The 26102-nt window shown below is 45.1% G+C and overlaps 1 protein-coding gene and 1 long non-coding RNA gene across 5 annotated transcripts in view; one reads left to right on the top strand and one right to left on the bottom strand.

Moving 5' to 3' along the window:
- Positions 1-2508, bottom strand: part of ADAMTS9 (ADAM metallopeptidase with thrombospondin type 1 motif 9) — an 80402-nt gene extending 77894 nt beyond the window's left edge. For all 4 annotated transcript variants that reach the window (XR_010082295.1, XM_063411806.1, XM_063411808.1 and 1 more), the window contains exons 1-2: positions 1691-2508; positions 1195-1583 (exon numbers count right to left, since the gene is read on the bottom strand). Coding sequence is in view for 3 of the 4 variants with exons in the window: in XM_063411806.1 (XP_063267876.1) it covers positions 1195-1583; positions 1691-1784 (483 nt within the window). In the remaining variant the exon portion in view is untranslated. The remainder of the gene's footprint in view (positions 1-1194; positions 1584-1690) is intronic.
- On the top strand, positions 1399-3321 carry LOC134558180 (uncharacterized). The gene is made up of 2 exons (XR_010082296.1): positions 1399-1537; positions 2518-3321. It is a non-coding gene; the product is annotated as an uncharacterized LOC134558180 (long non-coding RNA).
- Positions 3322-26102: the final 22781 nt, after the last annotated feature.

Genomic DNA, 26102 nt, shown 5'->3' with positions numbered 1-26102 from the left:
GAGGTCAGCTTTGCACAATGACAAGCCACCTAGCAGCACTACCCCACAAAGCCAGCAGTTCAGGAGGGAGCTGTGCCCAGTTCTGTAGTAACTCCGGAGAAGGCACCAGCTGGAGCTCCAGCTTTGGTCACAGTGCTTGCACCCACCCTGGGCTGCACAGCCATTCTACTGGTGGTTACAGAGGGCTAATTACTAACCCACGGGCTGGGGGAATGAGAGGGGCTTGTCTGCCAGACCCTGTCCTTATGCCAGGGACGTTTACTAAGCCAGTCCTGCCCAAAGGGTGATGGTGCTGCTGTGTGCTGGAGGCCCCAGTGCAGCTTCACCATGTGCTGGTTTCACACAGCACATCTCCCTGAGACAGACTTTCAACCCACATATAAGGACCAGAGGCAGGTGTACAGCTGGTGAAATCCCTGCTTATGAGAAAACATCAACTCTCCTAGTTGCATACAACTACAAATGCAGGTATTTGGTAGATAAATAAAAAAAGAAAAATCCAAGAAAAAAAAAATCCAATGTTTTGACATTCTGCAGCCATCGCATACTGAGATCCATGGCCAGTACCTGGGAGGGAAGCCACACACACGTGCTCAAGCCTAGGTGAACACATGCACCCAGAGGAGCTCCTGGACTGGATGAAGCCAGCAGAAACCGCCGGGGAGCCCCTGAGATTGGCAGCCCGTGGGACTGAAAGGCACCAGGACAGACGGAAGGGACAGCCCTTTTAATAGCTCCTGCTCATCCCAGTGCCAACATCCCTGCGCCGAAGGGCACCCAGCTGGGGTACCAGGGACAGGGACATGCTCCTGGTCCGGGGTGCTGTGTGGCTCCAGCGTTGGCAGTAAGCACGCAGCCACCCCCACAGGCATCCCCGGGGGCAGGCGGGGGTCTGTGCCCGGGTCTGGCTCATGGACCGCCCGCTCGGGTATCGGAAGGTGGCATTTTCCCCCCCAAACCCGCGGAGCAGCAGCGGCGCACCCCGCAACCCGACCGACTTAACAGCAGCGTGCACGAAAGCCCGGCCGGGGTGGGCGGGCCGGCAGAGCGATGGGGCCCGCCCCTTCCCCTCAGCGCGGCGGGCGGCTCCGGCCCGCCCTCCCTCGGCCCGCTCCTCCTCCTTTCCGCGCTTCCGCCCCCGGCCCTCAGCGGGGCGGGGCGGGGCCGGGCCGGCGGCCGGGGCGCGGGTCTCACCATCCCGGAGCAGAGGCTGATAACGGCGGTGAGCCGAGGGCGGGCGTTGACGTGCCCCCGGTAGAAGCAGTGCTTCACGTCGGCGTCGGCCGCCTCGGCGTAGAGGCGCCGCTGGTCTGCGGCGGGCTCTCCCAGGAGGCTGACGGTGAAGAGCGGGGCGATGAAGGCCGAGCTGGCCGTCAGGTTGAAGAGGAACTGCTGCCCGAAGGCGGACAGTCTGTAGTGTGCCTTCGGGGAGGCGGCGGCGGCCGCCGTCCAGGCGTCGGGGGCAGCACTGGTGCTCCGCCGGCGCCGCCTGAAGTGGACATCGGTGGGGAAGGGCTCACCGAACTCATTCACTCGGGTAGGAGTCACGATCTCGTACTCGCTGAGCTTCTCCAGCAGCTGGGCTGCGAGGGGACAGATGCATATGCCGCTGAGTGAGGTGGCCGAGCCCCGCGGCCCCGGGGGGCGGCAGCGCAGCACTCCCCGCGCCCCTCCCCGAGCACCCCTTTACCTTGCCTGGGGTGCAGCTTCTGTCTCCTCGCTCCCGTCCTCAAGCCGTCGATGAAGAGCGTGGTGAGTGCCAGCGCCAGCGGCGCCAGCTGCATGGTGCTGCGCGCTGTCCTCGGAGGAGCAGCCTTCCCCGCCTCCGCTTCTTCTCCTCCTTTATTCCTCCTTTTCTCTCTTCCAATATTTTTTCCCCCTTCTCCTTTCTGGTGGCCCCCCTCCCGGCCCCCGGAGCGCTGCCGCGGGAAGCCGCAGGAGCCGGGCGGCGTTAGGGGCGGGCGGGCCGGCGGCGCGCGGGGCGCCGGGGGCCGCGCATGGTGCGCGGGGGCGGACGGGCCGGGGTCGGGACCGACGGGCCGGGACGGGGGAGCCGCCCGCCCGCCCGCCTGCCTGCCTGCTCTCCCTCGCTTTCCGCCTCTCCCCCCGTCGGGCTGGTGGACGAGAGCTGCCGGGACTCAGTTTAAAAAGGGGCGTGCTCCATAGATCCAGCAGGAGAAAGCCCGCCCTCCTCCGCTCCCCCCCACTCCACTCCTCCAATATGTCACTTTCTTTTCTCATTGCCGGCGAACGCCGAAGTCGCAGGTTTTGGTCAAGAAAAGCCAACGCTGGCGCTGGACGGAGCGAACGGGGGGCGGTCCGAGCCACAGCTCCTCACTCTCGGGTCCGGAGCCCACTCCCCGCCGGCTCCTTCCAAAAGTCTTTAAAATCCCAAAGTAGTCGGGGCAGAGCTCTGCTTTGCCAGCTCCTGGTGGGAATAAGTCACTTTGTCACCCACTGGGAGGAGAGCTGAGTATCCTTACATAATTAACGCTTTCCGTTTTTTCTTTTTTCAAGGCAGCTTGAAGAAGTGGACCAGCAATCAAAGAATCCCGTGTGGCACTTCTTCTAGGAGTTGTTTTATTCTGCATTTCTCAGATAAGAAGCAATTCAAGCAACTTTTGTTCAGGATTAGGTTTGTGTTGTACACTTTTCAGGCACCCTGAGGAAGAAGGAAGATTATATTCTTATCTGAATTTATTTTATTTTATTTTACAGTTTGAAAGGTCTCTGTAAAAATTCAAGACATCCTTTAGATGTAAGTGTAATTAAGCATTGTCTGCTATGTCTTCGTCAAATCCAGACCCCCATCTTTGGTTTAAAAGGCTTTTAAACCTTTAAGGCCTGTAAGCAAGGCAGAAGAGAACTTTGGAAGTTCAATTTGCACTTCCATAGAAAATGTCAAAGTTCTTTGCATTCTTCACTGAACTTTAGAACAAGACACAGAAATGTTGGTATTTGCTGCAGAAAGGGAAAGTTTTAAAAATCAATTCAGAATCCACTTCTGGGCAAAATGGCACCTCATGACTCTTCAAAACAACTGGTGAAGTCCTACAAACCTCAACTATTAGGAGTCAATTATTAATTTTGTATGATGAATATAAAAGTCAGAGTAAGTAAAGCATCACCTGCAAAGCCTTGCATCTTCAGCCCTGTGACTGGCTGAGCAGGGCTGCAGGGCTGGGAGGCAGAGCCTCAGCAGTGCAGGAATCTCCAGGACTGTGGAGACCCAAGTCAGCACACCCTTAGGGCAAGGTGTAATGGCACATAACCTCCCTGCTTGGCGTTGTGCCCACGCTAATAAACCAGGTTTAATTAAAATCTTGGATACTCACCGTGAGATAACTCACCCATATCTCTCTGAGCTGCAGTGCTCACAGAGCACCCAGAGCCCTCATCACCTTCCTACAATGTCCACATGTACCCCAAAGCTTTCACTCTTCACAGAGGGAGATACACACAGGGTGCTTGAGCTTGGTATAATGCTCCAGAAATCAAGGTGGGAGAGGGAAGGCTGTATCCCAAGCTCAGGTGGGTGTGGACACATTTCCCAGGAGTGCCAAGGGGAGCCTGAGCTGCCAGTTGGGCGTGTGGAGCAATATTAAGCAGCTGTTCAGCAAAGGGGGAGCGAGGAAAAGTGAACCAAGTTGCCTGAGGAAGGAGAGGTGAAAAGCTGAGCATAGCATTAGGGCTGAGTCAGAGGGGAGGGGAGGAGGCTTACGTGGAGCTAGTCCTGCCAGTGTCCTGGGAAAGGGGTGCAGCCTTCAGTCCTCAGATCAGCATAATGTTGGGAAACAGGTCTGGTTTATCTGGGCTGCAGAGTGCCCTGAGGCATCTCCATCTCACAAACATCCCACATCAGCCACTCTCAGCCTCAGCATCCTCCATGCCGTGTCAGGTGCTGGTGAGAGCTGCCTTGCTTCTGTTCAGCTCACTGTCACAGGAAAACCTAGCAAAGCTTTGAAGTTTGTTTTCTCCTTAGTTTTCCTACAAAGTGACCAGTTAATTTGGCTCTGGGGTGAGGTTTGACAGATCTCAGGAGCTTGCACAGGGTGAGAAGTAGCAGCACATAACAGTGCCTTGGTTGGGTAGGACCCTTTCTTTTTTGGCACTGAGCTGAATGCAGCAAGGTGGTTTTGTGGAATCCTCACAGTCCCACCACTGATCTGAAACCACCAACCTGAGGGAAGGCAAGAAACACAACTCCATCATTCAGAAGAGGGGATCCAACTCATGGGACTCCATTACAGGGCAGAGTTGGGAGCAGTCTGAAGCCTCCCAGGACCAAATCCTGGCTTTGCAATGTCACTAAACCTACATTTCTGCGTCATGCAGCATGGCATGACTTCCAGAGCTATTTCCATCAATATGCACAAGCTGTATGTTGTGTGGCATTCCGAATCTTTACAGCTGGAGACTAGGAAGTGCAGAATGAAAGCTGTACTGTAAGTAAATAGATTATGTGGAGTTTAGAGAAACTAAGCTGCAATCTTAAATTCAAATAACTTTCCTATTAGGAAGGATCTATTAATACTTACGGTATGGTAATTGTGCAGACTCCAAGTCCTCACCCAGTCAAAAGTAAGCCTTAAGAGCCCATACCTACCAATGGAAAAATCCCCTTAAAACACTGGGAATTTTGCCTGTGTAAATACTGCAGAACTTGAGCTGCAAATGCCTCTTCTATAAACTATGAAATCAGAACTTGATCACAACAGCAAAACTTCAGTAAGAAATTTAAGGCAGTGCACACGGCTGCAAGAATTGAGGAACCCATTTTTTTGCACTGCTTTCCCCCCTTGTTACCATTTCCTTTTCCCTATAGTGCAGGCCATCCCCAGTGCTAATCTTTGTTCTTTGTGGCTCAGCCTCTCCAGGTAAGTGTCATCTGCCTTTATCTGCTGCATCCTCTTGCTTGCCCGAAGATTATCCCACAAGGCAGACAGTTTCCCTTTGATGGTTGTTCTTCAATGCTACAAGATATCTGACAACAGCCAACTTTTCTCCCTCTGTCTAATCTGTGTGGTCAGAAAGTGAAAGATTTCATTCCCTTCAAACAGCTGACTGCCCTCTCCTGCCTCTCTCATTCATCTGCTGATGCTAGTAACAAGGATACCACTCTGGGCTGTGTTTCTCTTTGTTTTGGAAGCTCTCATAAAGGCTTCTCCTTAAAAGACATTCTCAGCAGTTGTGTCAAAGACATTTTTTTTTTTAGTTGTAAGCCTTTCACATTTGCTTGGAGGGACTGAAACTTGCAAGTTCTTAGTGTATATTTAATTTTCAAACTTGCTATCTGTGCCAAGCCAACTCTTTTTGGTCCTCATTAAAAGGATTTAAGTACACTCATCTACTGTAGTCGCTTAAGCTCCTGCTTCCTCCCTGGGGTTCTCTTCTTACCCCACGTAGTGTGCTGCTGCCATCAGGCTCTGAATTGCTGGGTTGTTTGGGAGTTTGCTCCTCTGATCCATAGGAGGCTGGGAAATGCTCTCTGCCTTTCCCAGCAATACCAGCACAGCACTGCTATCACTGCTGTCCCAACTTGCTCTCTGTGGGCCCATATTGTGGTCCCCATTTTAGGGCCAGTGGCTGAGGGAGATGTGAAATGATGTGCCAGGATGCTGCAGAGCCATCGGTGCCATCCTGCTCCCCTGAATACTGAGATGTGCACACTGAGGTGATTAACTCAAGGTTACCCAGGGAAATAATTCCCAAACATCCTTCATCTCGGTCCTGGGTCAAACTCTCCAACTCAAACACCTTCCCATTGCAGCAGGAGCTGTGTCCTGTGGGAGCCATCCGTTGCTCTGCACAGAGGTGCAAGGTGGGGCACAGTGGAAATGCAGTGCCGCCTTGTCCTTGCAGATACCATCCCTGCTCTTTGCCCGGGTAGGGAACCACCATTTGGGAACAGAAGGTGAAGGAGGGAAAGCAAACAAGTCTGTCCCACTGCTCCACTCACATGCAAGGAAAGTGGCGCTCAGTTTGCCTCAGAAACAACTTTGACCCTGGAAAACATAAACATGAATAGGAACTAGGGACTGGTGGGAGGAACGGAAAGCCCACGTAGACCCTGCAAATGTGTGGGATTTTCATCTTCAGGTCAGCATGGATGGACATAATGATCCCTTGAGGCTCTCCACTTGAAACTGCTGATTCCAACTCGCCCCTCCCCTGCTCCCAGCATTGCTGCTGACTGCTCACACACTGCTCCTTTTCCTGACACCTCTTATCTGCCATGTGGAAAGTGGTCAGGGTAGCTCAGCTTCTGGGTCTCGCTGCAGCCTGGCAGTTCCTTTGGCCTAATAAGCAGTTATAGATCCCACCTCCTTTTTTACTACAGGTAAACCTGGGACAGGTCCTAAAGTAGCTAAGAAACACTGAATTCTGATCTTCCCATTTTTGTGCAAATTAAGCCACACCAAGCTAAACATATTGGTTCATCTTTTGTGTTTGATATGCTATAAATCAAACAGAACCTAAATACACTCCTCATGACTTTTGATATTATGTACGTGTGCATCTATACTGTGTTCCAGGTGCCTTTGCCAAAACATTAACAGTAATACTAGGAGGACTAAATAGAGCAGATGTTCTGTAATCCCACACCAAAAGGCAACCTGGGAATGTCAGAAATTATGCAGGTACAAAAAGCTTTATCCCTCGAGCCATGTACTTTTATTATATAAACAAATTATCATAACAGCTCTGTGAGGTGTCACCATCACCTTTTGAAGAGGAGACTGGGAGGATTGATTTGGCAAAAAACATGGGGTCATTGAGCTCTGACCTCATGGTTGTTCCATCCTCCCTCTCCATCTTGTATGCAGCCTAAGTGTATAATGTAATATTTCAGTGCAGGGATCATTAAACTGTAAAACTCTGTTTTAGGAAGGTTGTTTTCATTCTTTTCCCAAATAGTAGATTGTCTCCAGAGATAACAAAATACATATATCCAGTAGAGCGGGAAAAAGCTAAGCAACTTTACAGATACAGTTCTTTTTCCCTACACTGTTTGATTTCCCTTGGGGTGTAACAAGGTTCCCAGCTAAAAGCAAAGACATCTCTCTGGGGGAAGTCTTTACAATGTTGTCGTATTTGTATTGTGGTAGGAAGTCTCTACTGGTTATAAAACTGTCAAAAAAATTGTCAATGGCCAAAAAATTGGAAATGTTTTAGCCTAATCCAGTGCCTGTCAAAACTCATCATCAAAACTTCCACTCTCTTGGAGAAGTGCAGAATCTCTGTCATTTCCAGGAGCTATCTTACAGCATCACATCTTGCTCATTAATATCCACCTGACAAGCATATATAACATCCAGTATTTCTTTACCAAGATGCAATATTTTGAAAAAAACTCAATTTCTTTTTAACTTAGAAAAATGTCTGTACTCGCTAAGTCGCAGTACCCAAAACTAGGATGTTTTAAAATTCTTCTCAGGTAGCTGAGGGTTCCCAGAACAGATGGGCACAGGGAGGGAGAAAATAATCTAATGGCATCCCATCACTTTGTAGCACTGCTGGTACCACATCATTACCGCAGCCAGAATGTGCAACAGACCAGAGCCATTGCCCTCCCTTGCTAAATGATTAAGAGGTGCTGCTTAAATGGGATGCTTCAGATTTGTCAGCAGTCTCCAACTTGCAGGATATGTTGAGGAAACAGCTGTCTTCTTATAGGTGCTCCTCCACTCTTGCATCCAGTTTCCTCCTTCCCTCTGAAAGCAGCATCAAGAAGGAACAGACCAGAAATGCTTGGTGTAGAGGATTCAGCATATAAACACCGGACAAAAATCCAAAAAGGGATTTGGTCTCTCCCCAACTATGCTGTGTTTGCCCTGGATGGAGGAGTGGTGAACAAGTTCTATTTTGAGCTGCACACCCTGTGCTGTTTCTCACGATGGCTGTCACTGCTTGAGCAGCTGGGCACACCTAACACAGGCTTTGTGCCTGAACCACTGCTTTGCTGTCAGGTGCCTGCAGCCTTGGCTTTGCTACTTAACTTCACTGTCAGGCTCTGCTTCTGCAACCAAAATAGGGGACTTAACAGTAAGAATTCAGTTTCTTAGAAGATAAGAGTTTAGGTGAGATGTTAAAAAGCAGGCACAAAAGTAGCAGGATATAACCAAGGGACAGAAAACTCTGGATGATCTGCAAAGCTGAAACAAAATTGTCTTTTTCTTCCCAGCTGTTTCCAACAGCCACCTCTGCTCTATGCCTTCATGCCTTCTCACAAACTAAATACCCTTTTTTGATGGCAAAGGCTGCCTAGGAGCAAACCTGGAATCCATACGTTCCCCTTGCAGGTGTGGGGAGAGCTACAAGAATGATGTGAATTGGCTGCAGCCTTCCTAACCACATTCATGTCATGCCACTCTGGCTGGGATGCCGGAGAGAGAATTAATGGAGTGTAAATCCCTGTTTGGAAATCTTCAGCTTCTCCCTGTAACTCCTTCATTCCCTTTGCAAACCACAGGAAGAGGGGATCTCCCCAGAGACCCACAGCTGCACATTTTGGGTCTTGATTAAAAGTAGTGAAGAATTCACACAGCCAGAGCTGCCTGTCTAATGGATTCAGAGTGAACTGGGATACTTCCAAGGGAATCTGTAGTCCTGAGACTAAACCCTGCAAGCAAAAATCCTCTTTTAAAGTTATTGTATGGCTTGGCTACAAAGATAAGACACCAGATGGCTTAGGAGGAATTTTTAGAAGACAGTCTGCTGGTATGCCTGGAAGGATCTTGAGAGTTTACATTTACAATAGACCATTTCTTTGGAGGCGAGTGTTTGTCAGGAACATCAGTTTTAATTACTTAAAATGTAGGCTGTTTCCAAATGCAGACAGTGTTAAGAGGAGGTGTTTTTTTTTTTACTGAAGAGAGGACGGCCACCAGAAATATCTTGCTTTATAGGTAGCAAGTTGCATTGTGAGACTACTGTTATGCAGTTTTCATCCCAAATACTATTTTGCAGCACCTTCTTTCACTGATGAATTATTCACAGCACAAGTAGGTATTTCTTTTCATCTGTTTTCAGCCAATGAAGTAAGCAGCTAATTTTTTCAACTCTAAGCCCACAAGAACATGGGTCAGCCCTCAAAATTCCCAAGACTTTTCAACTGAGCCTTACCTTGTCTTTTGCATGCAAGGAGGGCTGAGCTGGGACAGGAGCCATAAGGATGCCAGTTGGAATAAGCAGCCTGTCAGTAATCTCAATGTTGCTTTCACACTCACAACTTACTTCTAAATCCAGGTGTGATCAATTTGCCATAAGGATTATTACTCTATTACCCACAATATCAGGCTGAATTCAATTACTCCAGGAACTGAGCTCCCATATACCCAGTGCGAGGCCATGACATTTCTTTCCCAGCCAGAAGCATTACCCAAAATTATCTAAAGGATTTGGACTATTTGGACCATCCTGAGAACCATGGCCCTGCTGGAGCTCCTCATCACCTGCAGGTGCATGGCAGACCCGAGGAGATATGCACGTGGGCAGCATACCTTGTATGTCTGGAGGTGTTGCAGCTCTGCTAAGGGAGTAATTTCCTGCCCTACAACACATGGATGTTAAGATATACATGTCATGTTTTTCAGACCTTTCAACTTTCTCATATGCATTACAACACAAATAATATTAACAAATGCTGGTGATGGGAATCAGGCTTATGTTTGTAAGCCAGCTGTTTCCATGTTGTCTCCCCATATTTTATCATCTTAATTCTTAAATATCCCTAACCTTTCCATTCAAAATTTTTAAAGGGACAAAGCACGATTTGGAAATGACTGTAACACAAGGATATTTGTTGACTTAACTGACATTGTTTTGACATGTCAGGGCCTCCTAGGGGACCAAGACCCCATTGTCTAATGGCAGAGCAAACACAGGCCTGAAAATGGGGCCAGTATCGGCATTTCCCTGCCTTATCACACTCAGTTAATGCGTTACTCCACACCAGCCAGCCAGCTAAGAATAGCATTTGTTGCAGGGAAGAGAAATCTCATACACACCAGCAGCATTCTTTCTCTCTGCTGTTTTCATAGGAGGTTCCAGCACACGTTTCTTTGTAACACAAAGCCCGTAGTCAAAACAGAGAATTGTCCACATCTGAGCCATTGCATCTACCAACAAAGTGGATGTTTGTGTTCCTCCAACAGCAGGAGAGGAGATGCTCACCCATGGCTGAGACTGCTAGACCTGTCATAGCTTGTGAAACACATGGAGAGCCAAAGGAGCAACCTTCCCCAAACATAAGTGGAACTGGGCACATTAAAACAAACACGTTATCCTGCTTGATTCTGTGCATCAATTAACTCCTCTGAACAGTGAGAATGGAACTTTGTAGTCCTGGTTACATATACAAAACCATGTGGTTTGAGGCAGCAGTATCTAATTGCATGAATTTTTTTTTAATATATCATTATGTATTGAAAATAGGCCTCTGGGCCAGGAGCTGGCACTTTTCAGAAGCTGACATGCTTCTGCTCAAAGCATTTTGAGGGGATCCAGTGTCACCACTTCTCTGCAGTATCATTAACAGCAGTGACTAAGAACCATCCCTGTGGCCCTTCTCTCTTGCAGATATCCCTGAGTCATTCTCCTGCAACCCACTGCATAGTACAAGGAAGAAAAGCAGACTTTCTGCATTGCCTAAACACACAAGAACTACTGACCTGGCCCTCTTAGAGCCATTTCACACTCTCTCCAGGGCACACTAATGGTGAGAATTCAGTGGTGATGTTGCAAGGAAAGCTTACAGGGCCATGCCTGAGCACCAGTCCATCTTCCAGGGATCTGCAGTTGGGTGACCCATGACAGAGATGATGTCCTTGTGCTCCTCTGCTGAGCTGCTCCAGGAGGAGAGGGACACAAGTTCAGCCTGGGGACACACAAACATCACTCTAAGTCTCGTCCTTGTGCAAATGCAGTGTTGGTGTTCAAAAGCTCAACCCTGCACTGCCCTACGGTCTGATGTCGGTACCAAACATGATGGTTTAGTTTTCACTTACACCACCCAGAACAGACATGGCTGTGGAAATCCCAGATTAACAATTCTGATTAGGAATACTCACCATAGTCTCAATGACGTGTATGTGTGACTGCCAGTGGCTGTGAGATCTCTCAGGGCATGGAGATACAGCTGTCAAGAACAGAAGTTACCTTTTACTTTTCTGCCCCACTCCCTAAGATTTTTCTTATGCCTCAGCCCTCTTCTTGTGTTGTTCCCTCAGGTCATGTGTCATCTGTCCTGGTCACCAAGGAATTTGGTTCCCGTGCCTAGAACAGCTTTTGTGTCATTGGCAGCTTTTCTTTCTGCACCCATTGAAATCTATAAAAACAAAACAATGCGTGAGTAGCTTTTAAATCTAATTATTCTTGTGTTTACTTGGCATAATCTTGGATATTTTGCAACCAATTTATTTGACCCAGCATAGAACTTCCAGGAGAAGACTTGAGTGTGAGATACAGTGACACGGATGTTTCCTGTCAGTCTAAAATGTGATACAAGCGTGCCCTTCTCTATCCAAGCCCTTCAGCAAAAGTGCTTGTAGCTTGCTCCTTGGTTTCAGGAAATGGGTGCAAATTCACCCAGGCCCACCCTGCAGCTGGAGGTGTCTGGGGCACCCTCCAAGTGTAGGTCCAGATGCATCTGTCCCTCATGTCACAGGCACGAGCCCCTGGCCCTGAGTAGTGTGTGACTAGCACAGCAGGCAGAAAAATTCACACAGAAGATTTTGTAAGCACATTTGCTGGTTTAAACTTTGCCCTAGAGACTGGAGACTCCTGCAACTGTGAGAAAGAAGGGTCCTTGTCATTTATAGCTGAGGTCAGCGGAGGGCCAGAGAAAGGAAGTTTGTATTGCAGCAATTTGTACCTTATCTTGTTTATAGATGTAAACAGAAGGTTTACACTTCCGTTACTGAACTCTCCTATACCAAAAATGTTGAGTGCAAAGAGGAGGAGAGGGATAGGCAACGTGTGTTCACTCGTTTATTGAACTTATTTCAAAAAGTACAGTTAAAGAGTCTGGTGTTTCTTGAGTGCTTGGAAATTTGGATTCTCTTGCAGGGTTTAAAAACCCATCTCTGAAGACTGCAGGGATCATTCCAGGATCTCCATAAGGTCTGGATGTAACTTGTAAGTCTGATGGACCTGAGTCAACATCACCGAAGTCAAGAATCCTTTATGAGCTTTAGGTCACTCTCAGTTGCTTCTGAAGTCATTGCCCAGGCTTTTCTCATTTTAGTTACAGTACCAGGGTTTTGTATCATCTGAAAAGCTCCAAGGCAAGGGACATATGGAGCTTACAAAAGCATAGTTATTGTGCTAGCTAGCTCCAGTCCCATGCCAAGCAAATTATTCATGCACATTCTGTGGATAGGAGGCACAATTTTCATGTGGTTACATGGATAAAGGGAGAAGAATTTGGGCCACTGACTCAGCCTGTCAGCAATGCTTCTCCCTAAATTCAGCCATGGAGCTGTGAAGCAGATTTCTCACAGCACTGATGGTGGGGCAGTGCTCTCTTTTGAAAATGTGACCCCTTATTGACATGCCGCTTGGAAACCAGTATCATACAAGGGAGCCAAATTATTCCTGAAGTCTGGGCTTTTGATTATAACCTTTCAGTAAAGTAAGCAATTGAACAAAAGCAGCTTAGAGATAGCATTTCAAATGAGAATCAGTCAGCTTGGCTGGATCAGGAGCAGTAGCAAAGTGCCCAGCCTTGGAGACATGGCCATGCCATGCGATGCTGCTCTCCTGCATCTGGAAGGAAACCTGACATTCTACAGGTGTTCTGCTTTTTGAGTAGTCTCATGGAAGGAGAAGGAGTTTGAGGAGACAGACTACAAAAGGTTCCTTTTAACGGCTGCTGCTTTTCCATTTCAGCTCTGTGACCAAAGTGCTTTTTGTTTTTTTCTTTTTTTGTCTCAGCAGATTTTATTCAATTACCATTGCAGTGGGCACTGCAGAGTGCAGGGTACATTCCTGCTTCAGTTGTCTTTCTATGTGCTTGGCAGCAATTCTGGACACCCAGAAATGCAGATCGTTGCTTTTTTCCTCCATTTCCACTTTCCCTTTAGAAATATTTCTTAAACAGCCTTCCCACATTGAAAAAAATTAATTAAAATTAAATGAATAATTAAAGTTATTAAATTTGCTCTATTATTCTAGTTAGTGGAAATAGAAAAGCTAATCAGCTGACTGTTATTGTACAATAAAGTCAAGAGTAGTTCATTTCAATCCTTGTTCCATAATACCTATATAATTCAGACCTGGATACAAAAGCACTAAGGTCATGGATTAGTAGTGGCTTAAAGTTGAAAACAGCCTGAGGAAGTAAGGATGACAAAAGAAGTACGAGTGGGCAAATCATGTGTTAATGGGTATGGGAATTACTTAGTGTATGATATTTTATCAATATAAATGGAAGAAATACAAAAGCAAATTCAATTTTTAAGGTATCAGTAACTATAACTATAGCTATAACTAACTGTAACTATAACTATAACTATAACTATAACTATAACTATAACTATAACTATAACTATAACTATAACTATAACTATAACTATAACTATAACTATAACTATAACTATAACTATAAAACTATAACTATAACTATAACTATAACTATAACTATAACTATAACTATAACTATAACTATAACTAACTATAACTAGTCTCTATACTTGAAACAGAGCTACAAAAATTAAATTTGAAATGACAATATAGTAAAACAAATAATTTGGTAATAATTAAAACAGTTGTTGAAATGCAGAGCTAGTTCTCATTAAGTGTTTTATAAGTTTACTTTTTTCAGTGATGTACAAAATTAAAACCTGTCATTCAAATGAGGTGCCAAGCAGTTCAAAGAACACACTGAATAGAAGTTCATCCCAAAACACCAGCCACAAACCACACATTTCTAGATAAAAAGACATGGTTCATAGGTAAATAATTATGGCAATTCACTTGGATATAGCATTGAGGTAACTGACATCAGAGCCTTCAGTGCATACCAAAATATATTAGCAAAATCTATAATAAAAGCTCTGGTGGGGTCCATACTCATCAGAGCTGGAATTTTACAAGATGCCTACCAAGGTTTCATTATGATCACCTTTTACAAGCATTACAGCTGGTACAATAATAATTGCTGTGCCAAAGAGAATTGTGAAAGTGCAAAACAGAGGAAAAGTAGAAAAGGAACTTTGTGACAAGAATGGCATGCAATTTCTCACATACCAGCAGAGAAAATTAGATTTCTAAACAGTGGGTGAATGCTTGCCAGAGTAACAGCTACTGCCTGCACAGAAACCACTCCTCAGAGCCCATGGGATTTTCACAAGAAGCTGCTGAACATGTCCAAGGAAAATGGTGGTAATTAATTAATTATGTAGTGTTTCTGTGCTAAATTATACCTGCATGTGTTATTGGTGGGTAAAAACTCACACACCTGTAAAAATGCATATGGAGTAGCTCTATTCTTGATCAGAACACTTCTAGCCATTTTGAGCAGGACATCTCCGTAAGAGGAACATCTTTACCCAGAGATTGGACTTACTGAGAGAAATTCATTGTGTCGATTTGGCACCGCCTGATTTTTTAGCGGGAGAGGGCCACAGGGGTAGCTTCTGTGAGAAGCTTCTGGCAGCTTCCACCATGTGTGACAGAGCCACTCTCTGATGGCTCTGAAGATGGACATACTGTTGCCCAGTTAGGTTGGTAACGCCTCTGTGGTGACATTTATGAAGAAAATCAAAACGCGGCACATGCGGTTTTCTCCAGCCGCTGCCGGGGCCATCTCGGTGTGGCCACAGCGAGCCTTGCCCGCCCGGCCGGCCCTGGGCAGCCACGCCAGGGCAGAGGGGCCGGGGCGGCGGCGGCTGCCCCTCGGCAGGCCCCGCGTGAGGAGCGGCGCCAACAGCGCCAGCGCCGCGGCCAACACGGCCCAGCGGGGACGGGACCAGCGATTCCCGACACGAACCTGCACAAGAGCAACTGCTGGGCACTGCAGGATCCGCAGGAGGCTCTGGGTTAGGGGAACTTGCTGGCAATGGTGCCTACAAACAGCAGTTTTATTCCAGTCAGAGAGAGGAGGAAGTGAGGACGTGAGGGGAAACAACATGGTGGCACCGAGGCCAGTGGGAAGGGAGGAAGGGGAGGAGGTGCCCCAAGTGTGGGAGATTCCTCTGCAGGCCGTGGGGAGGACTGGGGGAAAACAAACTGTCCCCTTGGAAGGTGGGAACTCCACGGGGGATGCAGAGATCCACTCGCAGCCCGTGGGAAAAGCGCTCACGCCGGAGCGGGTGGATGCCACAGAAAGCTGTGATCCAGTGGGAGACCCAAATAGAGAGAGAGGGCCCCTGCTTCCAAACTAGAGCAGCCCATCCTTCAAGGACTGCACCCTGTGCACGAGTGACCCACGTCACAGCAGTTTTCAGAGGACATTTTGCCCATGGGAGGGACCCACGGCATAGCAGAAAAAACACTCCTCTCCCTGAGCAAACAGAAAGAGATCTCGAGTGACAAACTGACCAAAACCCCCATGCCCTGTCTCCCTGTGCTGTCAGTGGGAAGGAGGGAGTGGCTGTAAGGGGAAAGAAAGGTGTTCTAAGGACTTAGTTTACTTCTCTAGTCCTCCCCCAACTCTGTTAAAAGTAAATTTACTTTATACCTTTCAATTTAAATTTGTTTTACCCCTAGAGTATTTTTCTCCCAGTCCTTATCTCAACTCATGAACTCTTCATTAATTCTTTTTTTTTAACCTCTCTGCCCAACTGTAGCAGAAGAAGGTAAGCAAATGAGTCTTGTGGGTGCCTGGCATTTGGCCAGTGTCAAACTATGACATTCACCTTGGCCTCAATTCACAGCTCAGTCAGAAAGTTTACAGAGACCTCTTGGGTGTTTGTAACATTGTGTTAACTAATAGAACAAATAAAACCACTGTCTTGGGATAATGCACCTTCTTTTATACAAACTTTTAATTTCAAAGTCTTAAATAGGCAATAAAGCAATATTTACTCTTGTAAGTCTTCTTTGGTTGGGTTCATAATGTACCTGCCTACCAATTACATTCCCTGCATTCAGAACACCTAGAAACCTCTATTTATGAGCAATCAATCCCAAAATAAATGTACCACTTGAGTCAAAGATAATCTATTCTGAAGGAGACTGCTAAGACGTCTCCTGAGGATAAAGGAGGGTAAGGTACTCTTGGATATTTAACATGAAAAAAAGTAAAAATGTGTTTTCCATTTCAGAAATGAATTTTTTCATACCCTCATTCACGTTTTCTTCATTCAGACATAGGCTGTGACCCCCACTGTGGTCCTCACTCAAGTAAATATCCACTGACATCCTTCTTACTGCAGCCTTTGGATAGGAACATCTGGAAGATGACGAGACCTTGCATCCTTTGCCCATACACACAACACAGCATCTCAGGCTGTTTCAGTATTTTACCTGCCATTCAAGGGCCCCATACATAAGCAAAATGGTTATTACATGTATGTAATACAACTTAAAGGCTGCTTAACTGGCTGTTTCTCATTCTCCTGCCTTATGAGCCACGTAATCCTATTTAGTGTTTTAGCTGTGTCACACATGAATTGGCTCTGTGCAGTTTCTTGTCCAGTGATGGCAGATAATAATGCCTTTGGTGTGCAACACTCAGCCGAGGCAAGCTTGGAAAGTGTTAACTCTGAGGCAGGATAATATCTTACTTGGTTGAAGTAAAAACTAAACCAATCCAGGACTTACAGCAATTTAAGGCTTAAGATGAGATCAGATGCCTGTCACCTCCAAACACCTCTTAATCAGCAAAAAAAAAAAAAAAAAATCCTTCATGAAGTAGATTGTTGGGTTTTGGTGCACACTTTTTGGGGGAAAATGGACCCATATGTTGTTGTTCTGTAGAGTGGAGGGAGGTGAAGCATAAACTCAGCTGAAAACTTATCCAGGGCTTGTAGCAAGTGCGGGCCAGAAGGGTGTGATTTGTGCTGCTTACCAGATCTCTGCATTTCATGAATCCCAGATGATGATTTGCAGGGGGATCTCTTTAAAAGGATGCAGGAAGTTAGAACTATCATCAGCTAATGAAGAGGGCAGAGAAATGAAAATGGAGCCAAAAGGGAGAGGAAGATGTACTCATTTTCCTGAGAATTACTGCATTAGAGCCACCTGCTTACAGGGTTAACATTCTTCCTCTCTGTTTCAAATGAGGGGAGTCAACCTGACCTTTACTTTTAGATCTGAGAGAAGCCTTGAAAATGAGAACAGTGAGGCTGTCCAAATGCAAACACTGGCTGCAGCAGACCTATTTATAAATAGTTTAGAAGAACACCATGAACTACAGAAGGAGGCGAATTTCCCCCTGCAAGTTTGCTGCCTCACTGAACACAGCGACAAGCTTGAATTTGCTTTCTTACATACCAGGAGGGCTGTAGCAGAAAATGAAGTTAAATCCACAAACACAGGATCCAGAGCAGTCAAGTGGCACCAGCCCCAGTTTTGCTGCAGTGCATGAAGGGGCCATTCTGCAGAGAATGCCCAAGGTCCAACATGCTTAGGCTTTAGTTAATGGTTCTGCTTCATGGGAACAGACCCTGGACAGAGCTGCCAAGGGGAAAAATCCCAAAACAGCTAAGTGGTTCAGAGGACATCTGTCTCTGAGAAGGGAGGAGTTGGGTTCAGCCTCCCGGGCTGCAGTCATCATTCTCTTCCACCTCCCTCCAACCTAAAAATGTGGGTTTCATAAAATAAAAAATAAACTACTAACCATTCAACTGCAATAGTAAGGAATATTAAAAATTCATAAAGTGAGAAACTAACCCAAAACAGCAGCACCCCAGCCCTTGTATATTCTCATAAGAATTCAGATTTATCATAGCCCCTAACTTGCAACACAGTTCCCAGTCACCTCTGCTGCTACACACTTCTGCTGGGCTGCTACTTTCAGTTTTGAACCTTAGCCCTACAAGGAGTTCTCTGAACAGAAGGTTAACCTTTGTTTTAAAAGATGTCATAAGTAAAAACAAACTCTGGCCTTGCAAAATTTCCCTGTTTGTATGTTTTTCCCAATTACTCAGAAGAAGTAATCCAATAGATTAAATTTCCCTTTCTGAGAAGTGTTATCTAACTGCAGACCAGTAGTAATGTCACCGGGCAGGTGATATAGTCACTAAAGTGCAGTTACTTGGTCAGCAGAGATGACACTGCAAAAGCAGCATTTCATCCCTTTTCTGTCTGCCCTTGCACACAAACCCTGAGGATCAGGCAGATTTCTGGGGCCTGACAGAGTAGATGACAGAGAGAGTTCACTGGTCAAATTCTGTGTGATTCCAGAATAATACCTATCTCTCTGCAATTATTACCATGTTTTGGTTTCTCCTATCTGCAGACATCAAAGGCTTTCTCTCACCCCTCTATGAATCACATCAGATGCCACTGGAGCATACCAGGACTGGGAATAGAAGTCAGTTAAGGGTGAGATGCAGAGAAGAGGAATGCACACCTTTGACACGTCTATAAACAAAGGTTAACCCACTGTCCCCTCTTTTGAGATTACTCCAGAAGCGGGTGAATTTTACCAACTCAGACATTTCCAGCTACCTGTATCTTCTGTTTCCCATCTCATGTCTCCTGAAGCCTCTCTAACAACTTCAACTCTAAACTTCATGGGTGATTTCTGGGGTCAGGGTGATATCTGTTTGTATTTCATAGCTCTCAGTAGAAGAGTTTTCCACAGACTCATCTGGTTACTCCTGAGCTCGGGAGGTTTACAGAGAGTCAGCTGTAGAAAAGACGGAAAATGAGTTTGTTTTTTCTTTTGCTACGAATAACATGCTCCTCTCTCCAACCCACCGCCTGAAATATCCCACTCAATTTCATAGAAAATGATCTTGTATGTGGGTTAGCTTGAAGGGTCATTGAGCAAGTTGCTGGCTACATGAATGGCAGACTTGCTCTGTCAGGATAGCTGTGTCCAGGTTACTTTAATTTCTCACAGGTCCACTCTTGGATTCAAGGAAAATAAGAAAAATTAATAAAGACAAGGGGTGAACTCACTCTGTTGGTCAGGCATGTAAGTCCACGTTTTAGACAATCTGATCATGTAGAGTCAGAGTTCCCAGAAGCTCAAAGATGTCTCAGGACTGCTAAAAATCAGTTCCAACAGGGCCCAGTCACACCTGGAGTGGTGAGGAAAGGAACCCTGACCCTCCTTGTGCCTGCACCAAAGTCCCTGACAGAACTGGCAAAGCACTGAATTTATTTGCTTTAGATTGAGCTAATTAGAACAACAGCTGGAAAGGTGAGTGTCTTTAATTAAGTGGACAATAATTTATGACTTATGTTGGATGCCTCACAGCAAAAAATAAACTGTTTATTAATAATGGTTTTAAATCTCAGTTCCTGTTTTAAGCAAAATAAATTTAAGTAAGCAGTCCCAGCTGAACTTTTGGTAGGAGGGAGTTTACTGGGAAAATTAAGCTTAGAAAGAAAAAAACTATTCAGAATTTACCAGTGTTCATTCACCATCCTTAAGTTTTGTGAGGAATGTAGTGCAGTGTAGCACTCACACTTCAAAGGTTTTCATAAGCCACTGGTAACTGGCGTTATTCTCCCCTGGATGAGAATTTGGAATCTTGGAACCTCTCACATTTCTTATTTTCTTAGTGCTGTAAATGTATTTTGTACACACACATATGCATACACACACTATGTGTATTTATATAGATACACTTCTATATACTAATATAGAGGTATACATATAAATTATCCCTGATGCAAAGCAGTTTGAGAGTTTCCCTCCATAAATAAAGTGTTCAGTTCAAGCTGGCAAGCTCTCCAGAATGCAGCATGTGAGATGGAAAAGCAACTACACACTGGTTTTGTTATTGGAAAAGGATCAGTTTCCTGTGATATGTCAAATTCCTTCTGTAACCATGGGTAGATGAGTTAGTGCCAGACATTCAGAGGGATTTAGGTTAGCAAAGATGTAAATAGAAAACTTATTGGAATTTCTTTTATACCTGATGCTTAGGGGAGCTGGACATCTTGGGGGAATTTTGAGAATTTTTCTGCGTGCCTCTCTCTCCTGATTGGCTTCAACAGATGAAGTCTTCTCTTTCTTGGATCTTACTATTTAGAAGATGTCAAAGCCAGTGATTTCTTTCCTCACCAAGAAAGATCCAAGAGAGTGAGGCACTCCAGCAAATAAGTCATTGGGAAAAGGAGATAGATGAAGGAATATGAAAAGTTTAATGTATTGCTGCTCACCTTTATCAAACATGAATGACCTATGAAATATTTATCATCAGAACCACTGTCCTCACATGGGCAGTGCTACCCACAGCCTATACAGCATCTCTGTTTTCCTTCTTCTCCACTGAGCAGGAAATGCTGCTGCAGATTTGGAGGAGAGGAAAGCTTCACACATGAAAGCAGGGCTCAGCTTCAACACCTTTCCTCAGCAGTGACAAGGTGTGCAGTTGGTCATGAGCGTCTACTAAACACACAGAGCTGAAAACCAGTCCCTACCACACAACAGACCTGAGACCTGTCAGGAACTCACTGTTCTATCAGCATTCATTGCAGGGCCACTATGGCCCAAATGTAAATATCCCAGGCAGAGTTCTGGGATCGTGGGGTCATTGCACCACCTGGCACGTTTATATTTTGATTTTCTACAAGCTGTGGTCCCACACAGAGATGTTCTCAGGTTGCCATCCTCTCTAATACAATAAAGCTTTCTGTGCTCCTTGCCCTCAGGTTCAGTTTCCCATCCACGCTCAAGAATTATTACTAAACTAAGTACTGGAAATGCACCTCCCAGCACGGTTGCACAATATTTAATGGAAAAAACACCTTTGTGTATTTAAAACAAAAGCCCAAAAGCTGACACGCATCTCTGACAGTGAAATTAGGAAAGAGTTTAACAAGAAGACAATCCATGAGCAACAGAAGCTGCAAAGCCTTGTTTCCTTTGGCTCCCTGGTTCAGGGCTGGGCCAGTCTCTGGGTAGTAACACACAAACCCCAAGTCAGAACACCTCCTGTAGCAGGAATACTTTTCCTGTGAGTAGTGTGAGGGATTTAAAGATTTACTTGAGATTACAGGTCCACTTTTGTTCCTGATTGAGTGGCATGGATTTAGTCTCTCCTCAGTGGCTTATCTTGCTATTGCTGACATAGCTAGCTATCTGTAAATTTTGGATGGAACTTAGCAACGTATTCAGGTGTAGAGACTTACAGTGTGATGTGGAAATCTTCTTAGGAAACCAGGCTTCCAAATCCCCCAACAAAACTAAGTAATTGTAGTTTGACTTGTCTGCTTCAGCTGTGTTAACTCATGGGAAGTTACTGAAGCAAGTTCACGAACCGTCACTGATGCACAGCATGGGAACCCTGCTGATGGTAATTGCTGGGAGGATTGGTTGGAGCATTAAGTGACTGCCATTTATTGGACTAATAAACACAGAGCTTAGTGTTCCTATAGGAAACACTTTTGAATCAAGGCAAGGGAAGATGGAGGATCTTTCCTTGTGGATGTAGTATCTGCAAAGGAGCAGCTGAATTTGTTTCATTGCAGTCATAATATCTTTCTGAGTAACATTTCCAAATGAGGGACTACTGAGAAATCCAGGCATTGTCCATTTTATCCCTAGGATATATCCTGCTGGGGCTTTGTACAGGTCATTAATACATTATCTGCTGAGCCATAAGACAACAAGCAAAGCCAGAGAAATGCAGTCTAGTGAAATTTGACAAGAGTAGAGGATGCATGGGTTTGCTAGTTAAATAAATAAATGTTTAAATATTTAAACAAAAAATTTTGGTTTGAAAGGAAAAGCTCCTTGCGAGGGAGAGGTCAGATGAAAGCTGATGTTTTCTGGACCAATAACAGATGTAACTACTGATCCAAATAAACTTGAATACAGGAAGCTCTGCCAGGTTCCATTTGAATGGATAATAAATGGTTGGAGTAGTTAAGTAAAAAGAGATGTTATATGATGCTAATATATAAAGCTCTGAAAAAAGAGTAATTGAATTGCTTTGATCAAGTAAAGAAAGAGATCTCCACCTTGGCTCTTCCCAGCAGAGATGGTTATCTTGGCAAAGCTGAGGAGGAAAAGTGGCCAGGCTTGCTCTGAGTCAGTCTCCTGATGGCTCCCCATGTGACCTTGCTGCACAGGAAGGCCATGAGACAGAGGGGAGCAGTAGCCTGAGTAGAAATAATTCCATGTTATTGCCCAGACAGTGTTATTCCCCTGCACCCTTGGGGGCAAATCACAGTGTTTCACATGGCAATGGCAATGGGAGCTCCTATTCACCACATACAGTATGGAGTGTTTCATAGCACCCCAGGTATCCCCTCTGAACATGACTGTCAAATGCAACCATTCTGTTCCTAGGCTTCAGTAGAACAGCTTCATCTGCTAGCAAAACACTTGGAATCAGGATGTAACTCTGCTCTGAACATTAGCAACCAAATGACCAAAATATGCATTGTTTCCCAATCCTCTCACAGGGAGGGTGATGCCCAGAGCTCTGGGAACTCAGTGTCTTTCCTTCCTTCATATTCTCACCAGTTGAACCTCTCACCTACCTCAGTTATATTTTTACCTCCCACACCCCTTTGACTCCAGCTGCTTACCAAACTCCAGCCACTTTGCTGGGCAGAAATGGAAGAATAAGAGATTGTGAGAATATCTTGAGGGAGTGTAATCAGTGACTGAATCCAAATACAGTTATTCAGCTATTGTTCATTCAGCACCATGCCCGAGAGAAAATGAAATTCTGACCTTTGGCTATTTTGTAACATAAAAACTGCTGATAATATAAAGACAAACATTTTCTTGCATACTTGTGGGAGACATCTGCTGAAATCAAAGGAAAGTTTCCCACTATTTGAGAGTTTAGTGTGTCAGAGCAACCGAACTTTTCAGAACTCCTTGCAGGTGTCCAGCACATCACCATTAAAAGGTGTGCACCCATTTCATGGAGTTGCATGTACAGTGCTTGTCAAAAAGCAGGCATCTTTGGCTACACAAATTCAGAAAGCTGCTTAAACCTGGCAGTGTTCCTGAACCAAACACTTCTCAGGTCTTTGTTCCTTTGCAACAATATGTGCTTTATTAAATTGCATAAGGCTCAAAATCACAGTATATATAAAATATATATATATAATGTTTCATATGTCAAATTAGAAGTTACACAGAAAACTTCATGTGGACCATCTGTGTTTGACTGCTGAGATAATATTAATTTCTGGAGTTCTGGGTCACAAAATTATATTCATTTCAAAAGCTGGCTAAAAGATCACTTGGATTTTATCCTGTTGGCTTGAATCTTGTGTATCTTGTACAACTTCCTGGCTGTGTAGATGACATGTTGCAGCAGCAAGCACAGAACACTTAGAGGAATAAAACTGAGCTGTATTTGAACACTGGGACAGTTTTCAAAGGGCATTGCAAATACACTCAATCTATCATTTGTTTTGCATTACTCTAAACCACATATATTCCCTGGGAAATAGAAGTAAATTTTGATGGGAAGAGGAATGGAAGAGGGCAACGGAGGGAAAGCAAGAAAATGTAAATACTTGAAGTGGAAATAATTATTGAAGAAATAGTTATTTGTGCTAAATAACTATTCCCAGGCTGAATATTAAACATTTCCTATTAAAATATAAACCAAACTATCTGTGTAACATAAGCATAGTTGAGAAACAGGAGTTTATTTCAAGTAAATATGTATTTTTCAATTAAAATAATCAATCAACCAATTTTACAATTTAATCAAGGCTCTGCATGACTGCTGGGATTTTGTGTATTTACCAAGCCTTTGGGTACACACTGGAGCATCAGAGGGTAGGGACTGTCCCAGTGCTCAGGGTGTTCCTAGAAATTTTAAATTGCCTTCTGAAGTCCTGCCCATGCTTCCTCTGTCACATACTGACAGTGACTCTGTCTCACTGATGTTGGGCCAGGAAACTGGAGCATTCAGTTCACCTGTCTTGGCCTGGAAGAACCCCCTGCCTCCTTTCTGCTTCCCATTCCCCTATTCACACACACTGTAGTTTATTTTGTGTAGCTGCCTTCTTCCTTCCCCTGTTGGGAAAGCTTTTAAGGTTTTGTCTGGCAGTAAAATGAAACCTAATAGAAGAAGTAGAAAGTATCCAACTTTGGGAAATAACATGGGCAAGAGGACAAGCGTGGCTGTTCTTCCTGTTGTCCTCCCTATTGCTAGAAATCTTGGTGTTGATGTGTCTGAGACATGATTCAAAAGCAATTCATGAGCCACCAACCATGAGCTTGTGCAGTTCCTTCTGATCCCATTCATGCTTTGGCTTCCGCAGCTTCCAGCAGCCAGAGGTGCCATGAACAAATTGTGCTTTTTCTGGACAAGAGCACAACAAACCAAACAATGCCCACACAGATGGTGTTTTGGCTTTCCTCCCCACTCACCTCAGTCCACTCCCCAGCTGCAGACAGCCAAGGAAGAGGTGCAGAACAACCTGTGCAGGCACAGACACCTCAAGCTGAGCATGGGCACAGAAGACATGCCAAGAGCTTTAATCCAGCCAGCCACTCTGTGCTGGTCTGCTCACAGCTCCTCCTCTTGTATTGCAACCATAAATCAGAGAAGGGGGAAGGAAGGTTTCCATGCTTGTGCTGTGCAGTGGAACCACTGCACTTACAGAGCTTACCCCAATGCCAGTTCTGAGTCTCCTTCAACCCCAACCCTTCCTGCAGTGTTTTCTGTAACAATTTCCATTTTCCTTCCCTTCTTCTGGGACAGAGAAGGGTGAAAGGAGAACATACAATATTCTTGGGCAGGGAAGAAATTCTCCCTGGTGGGCTTTCAGAGCAGGCTGCTTGTCTTTGGAACTATGGTTGTGTTCAAACCTCACTGTGCCTCTCCATATCCACAAACTCCTCATATCTCTATTAGTCCTTCAAGGGTGGATGGGGAGCAGAGATGAGCTCACTCAGTTCTTTTCAGGTGGTGATCAGGGGCAGCAGGATATTTCACAAAGCTGTTGCTAGTGAAGGTGCAAGGTTTCATTCCTTAGTCCTTCTCCAACACATACACATAACACATTCAGCTCACTTGTCCTGCAAAGCATCCCATGGACCTAATGATGTTATACAAACACGATGTAGAAACAGATTTTTGCAAGACAAAACAGCAACAGGGGATGAAAATCAAGTGCTGGCAAGAAAAGCCTTCCTAGAACAAAATAATTTCCAGACTGGAGAGCTGAGGGAACATTATCTTCAGAGAAGTGGGTTTCTGTGTTGCTTTGATCAAATGAGCTTCAAAGGTGATTGCAGCCCCATAAGTGTTTTCCTAAGCAGTATCCTGTGGGATGGGGAAGGACAGAATTCAGGCAGGAGCTTTCCCCTGTACAAAAGCCTTGCCACTGACATTGTCAAGGGATCTGTTGCACTCCATTGTGTCCATAATCTTCAAATTAAAGCTCCCTAAATCCACAATAGTCTAATAAACCACAAGCCTGTAACAGCCCCTTCAATTTTCCACGTTAATAATCCATGGATTAAGAGTCCCTCTGCTGCTACAATAGCCAGAACTGATCTTCTCTACTGTGTCAATGACCCATGAATTATAGGGCTGTGTCTCAGATGGTTAGATAATACTTCACTCAAGTCGCAGTGATAGATTTTTCTAACAGGGCAGATTCAGGACTCTGTTTTGAAGTAAAAGCACATCGTGGCATTCTCATTTTTGGGAGTGCTCTTCCTATTCCTCTTGACAGTGTCCCCACACAAAAGCACAGCCCCCTTTTTATCATATCAATCCATTTGTTTTGCAATAAATGGCCTAGTCACCTTTCATTTACAACTGTACATTTAATATGTCATATGAAAGTTTAATGAGAGGCACAGTTTCATAACTGGTTAATCAACTGATGCAAAAGCCTTCAATTTTCTTGTAATAGGGCCTTATAATAGCCTGGAATATTTTATACTGATTTGTGGATAGCACTTCTTAACACACTTGTATCACTTAATCCTTTATTACCCATTTACTATGAAGTACACACAGCATCTCCAGCAGTCAAATCAGAGG

Source organism: Prinia subflava, chromosome 14 (assembly GCF_021018805.1).
Source record: "Prinia subflava isolate CZ2003 ecotype Zambia chromosome 14, Cam_Psub_1.2, whole genome shotgun sequence".
Taxonomy (NCBI): domain Eukaryota; kingdom Metazoa; phylum Chordata; class Aves; order Passeriformes; family Cisticolidae; genus Prinia; species Prinia subflava.
The sequence above is the reverse complement of the archived record's forward strand: the minus strand, read 5'-3'. Positions and strand labels throughout refer to the sequence as shown.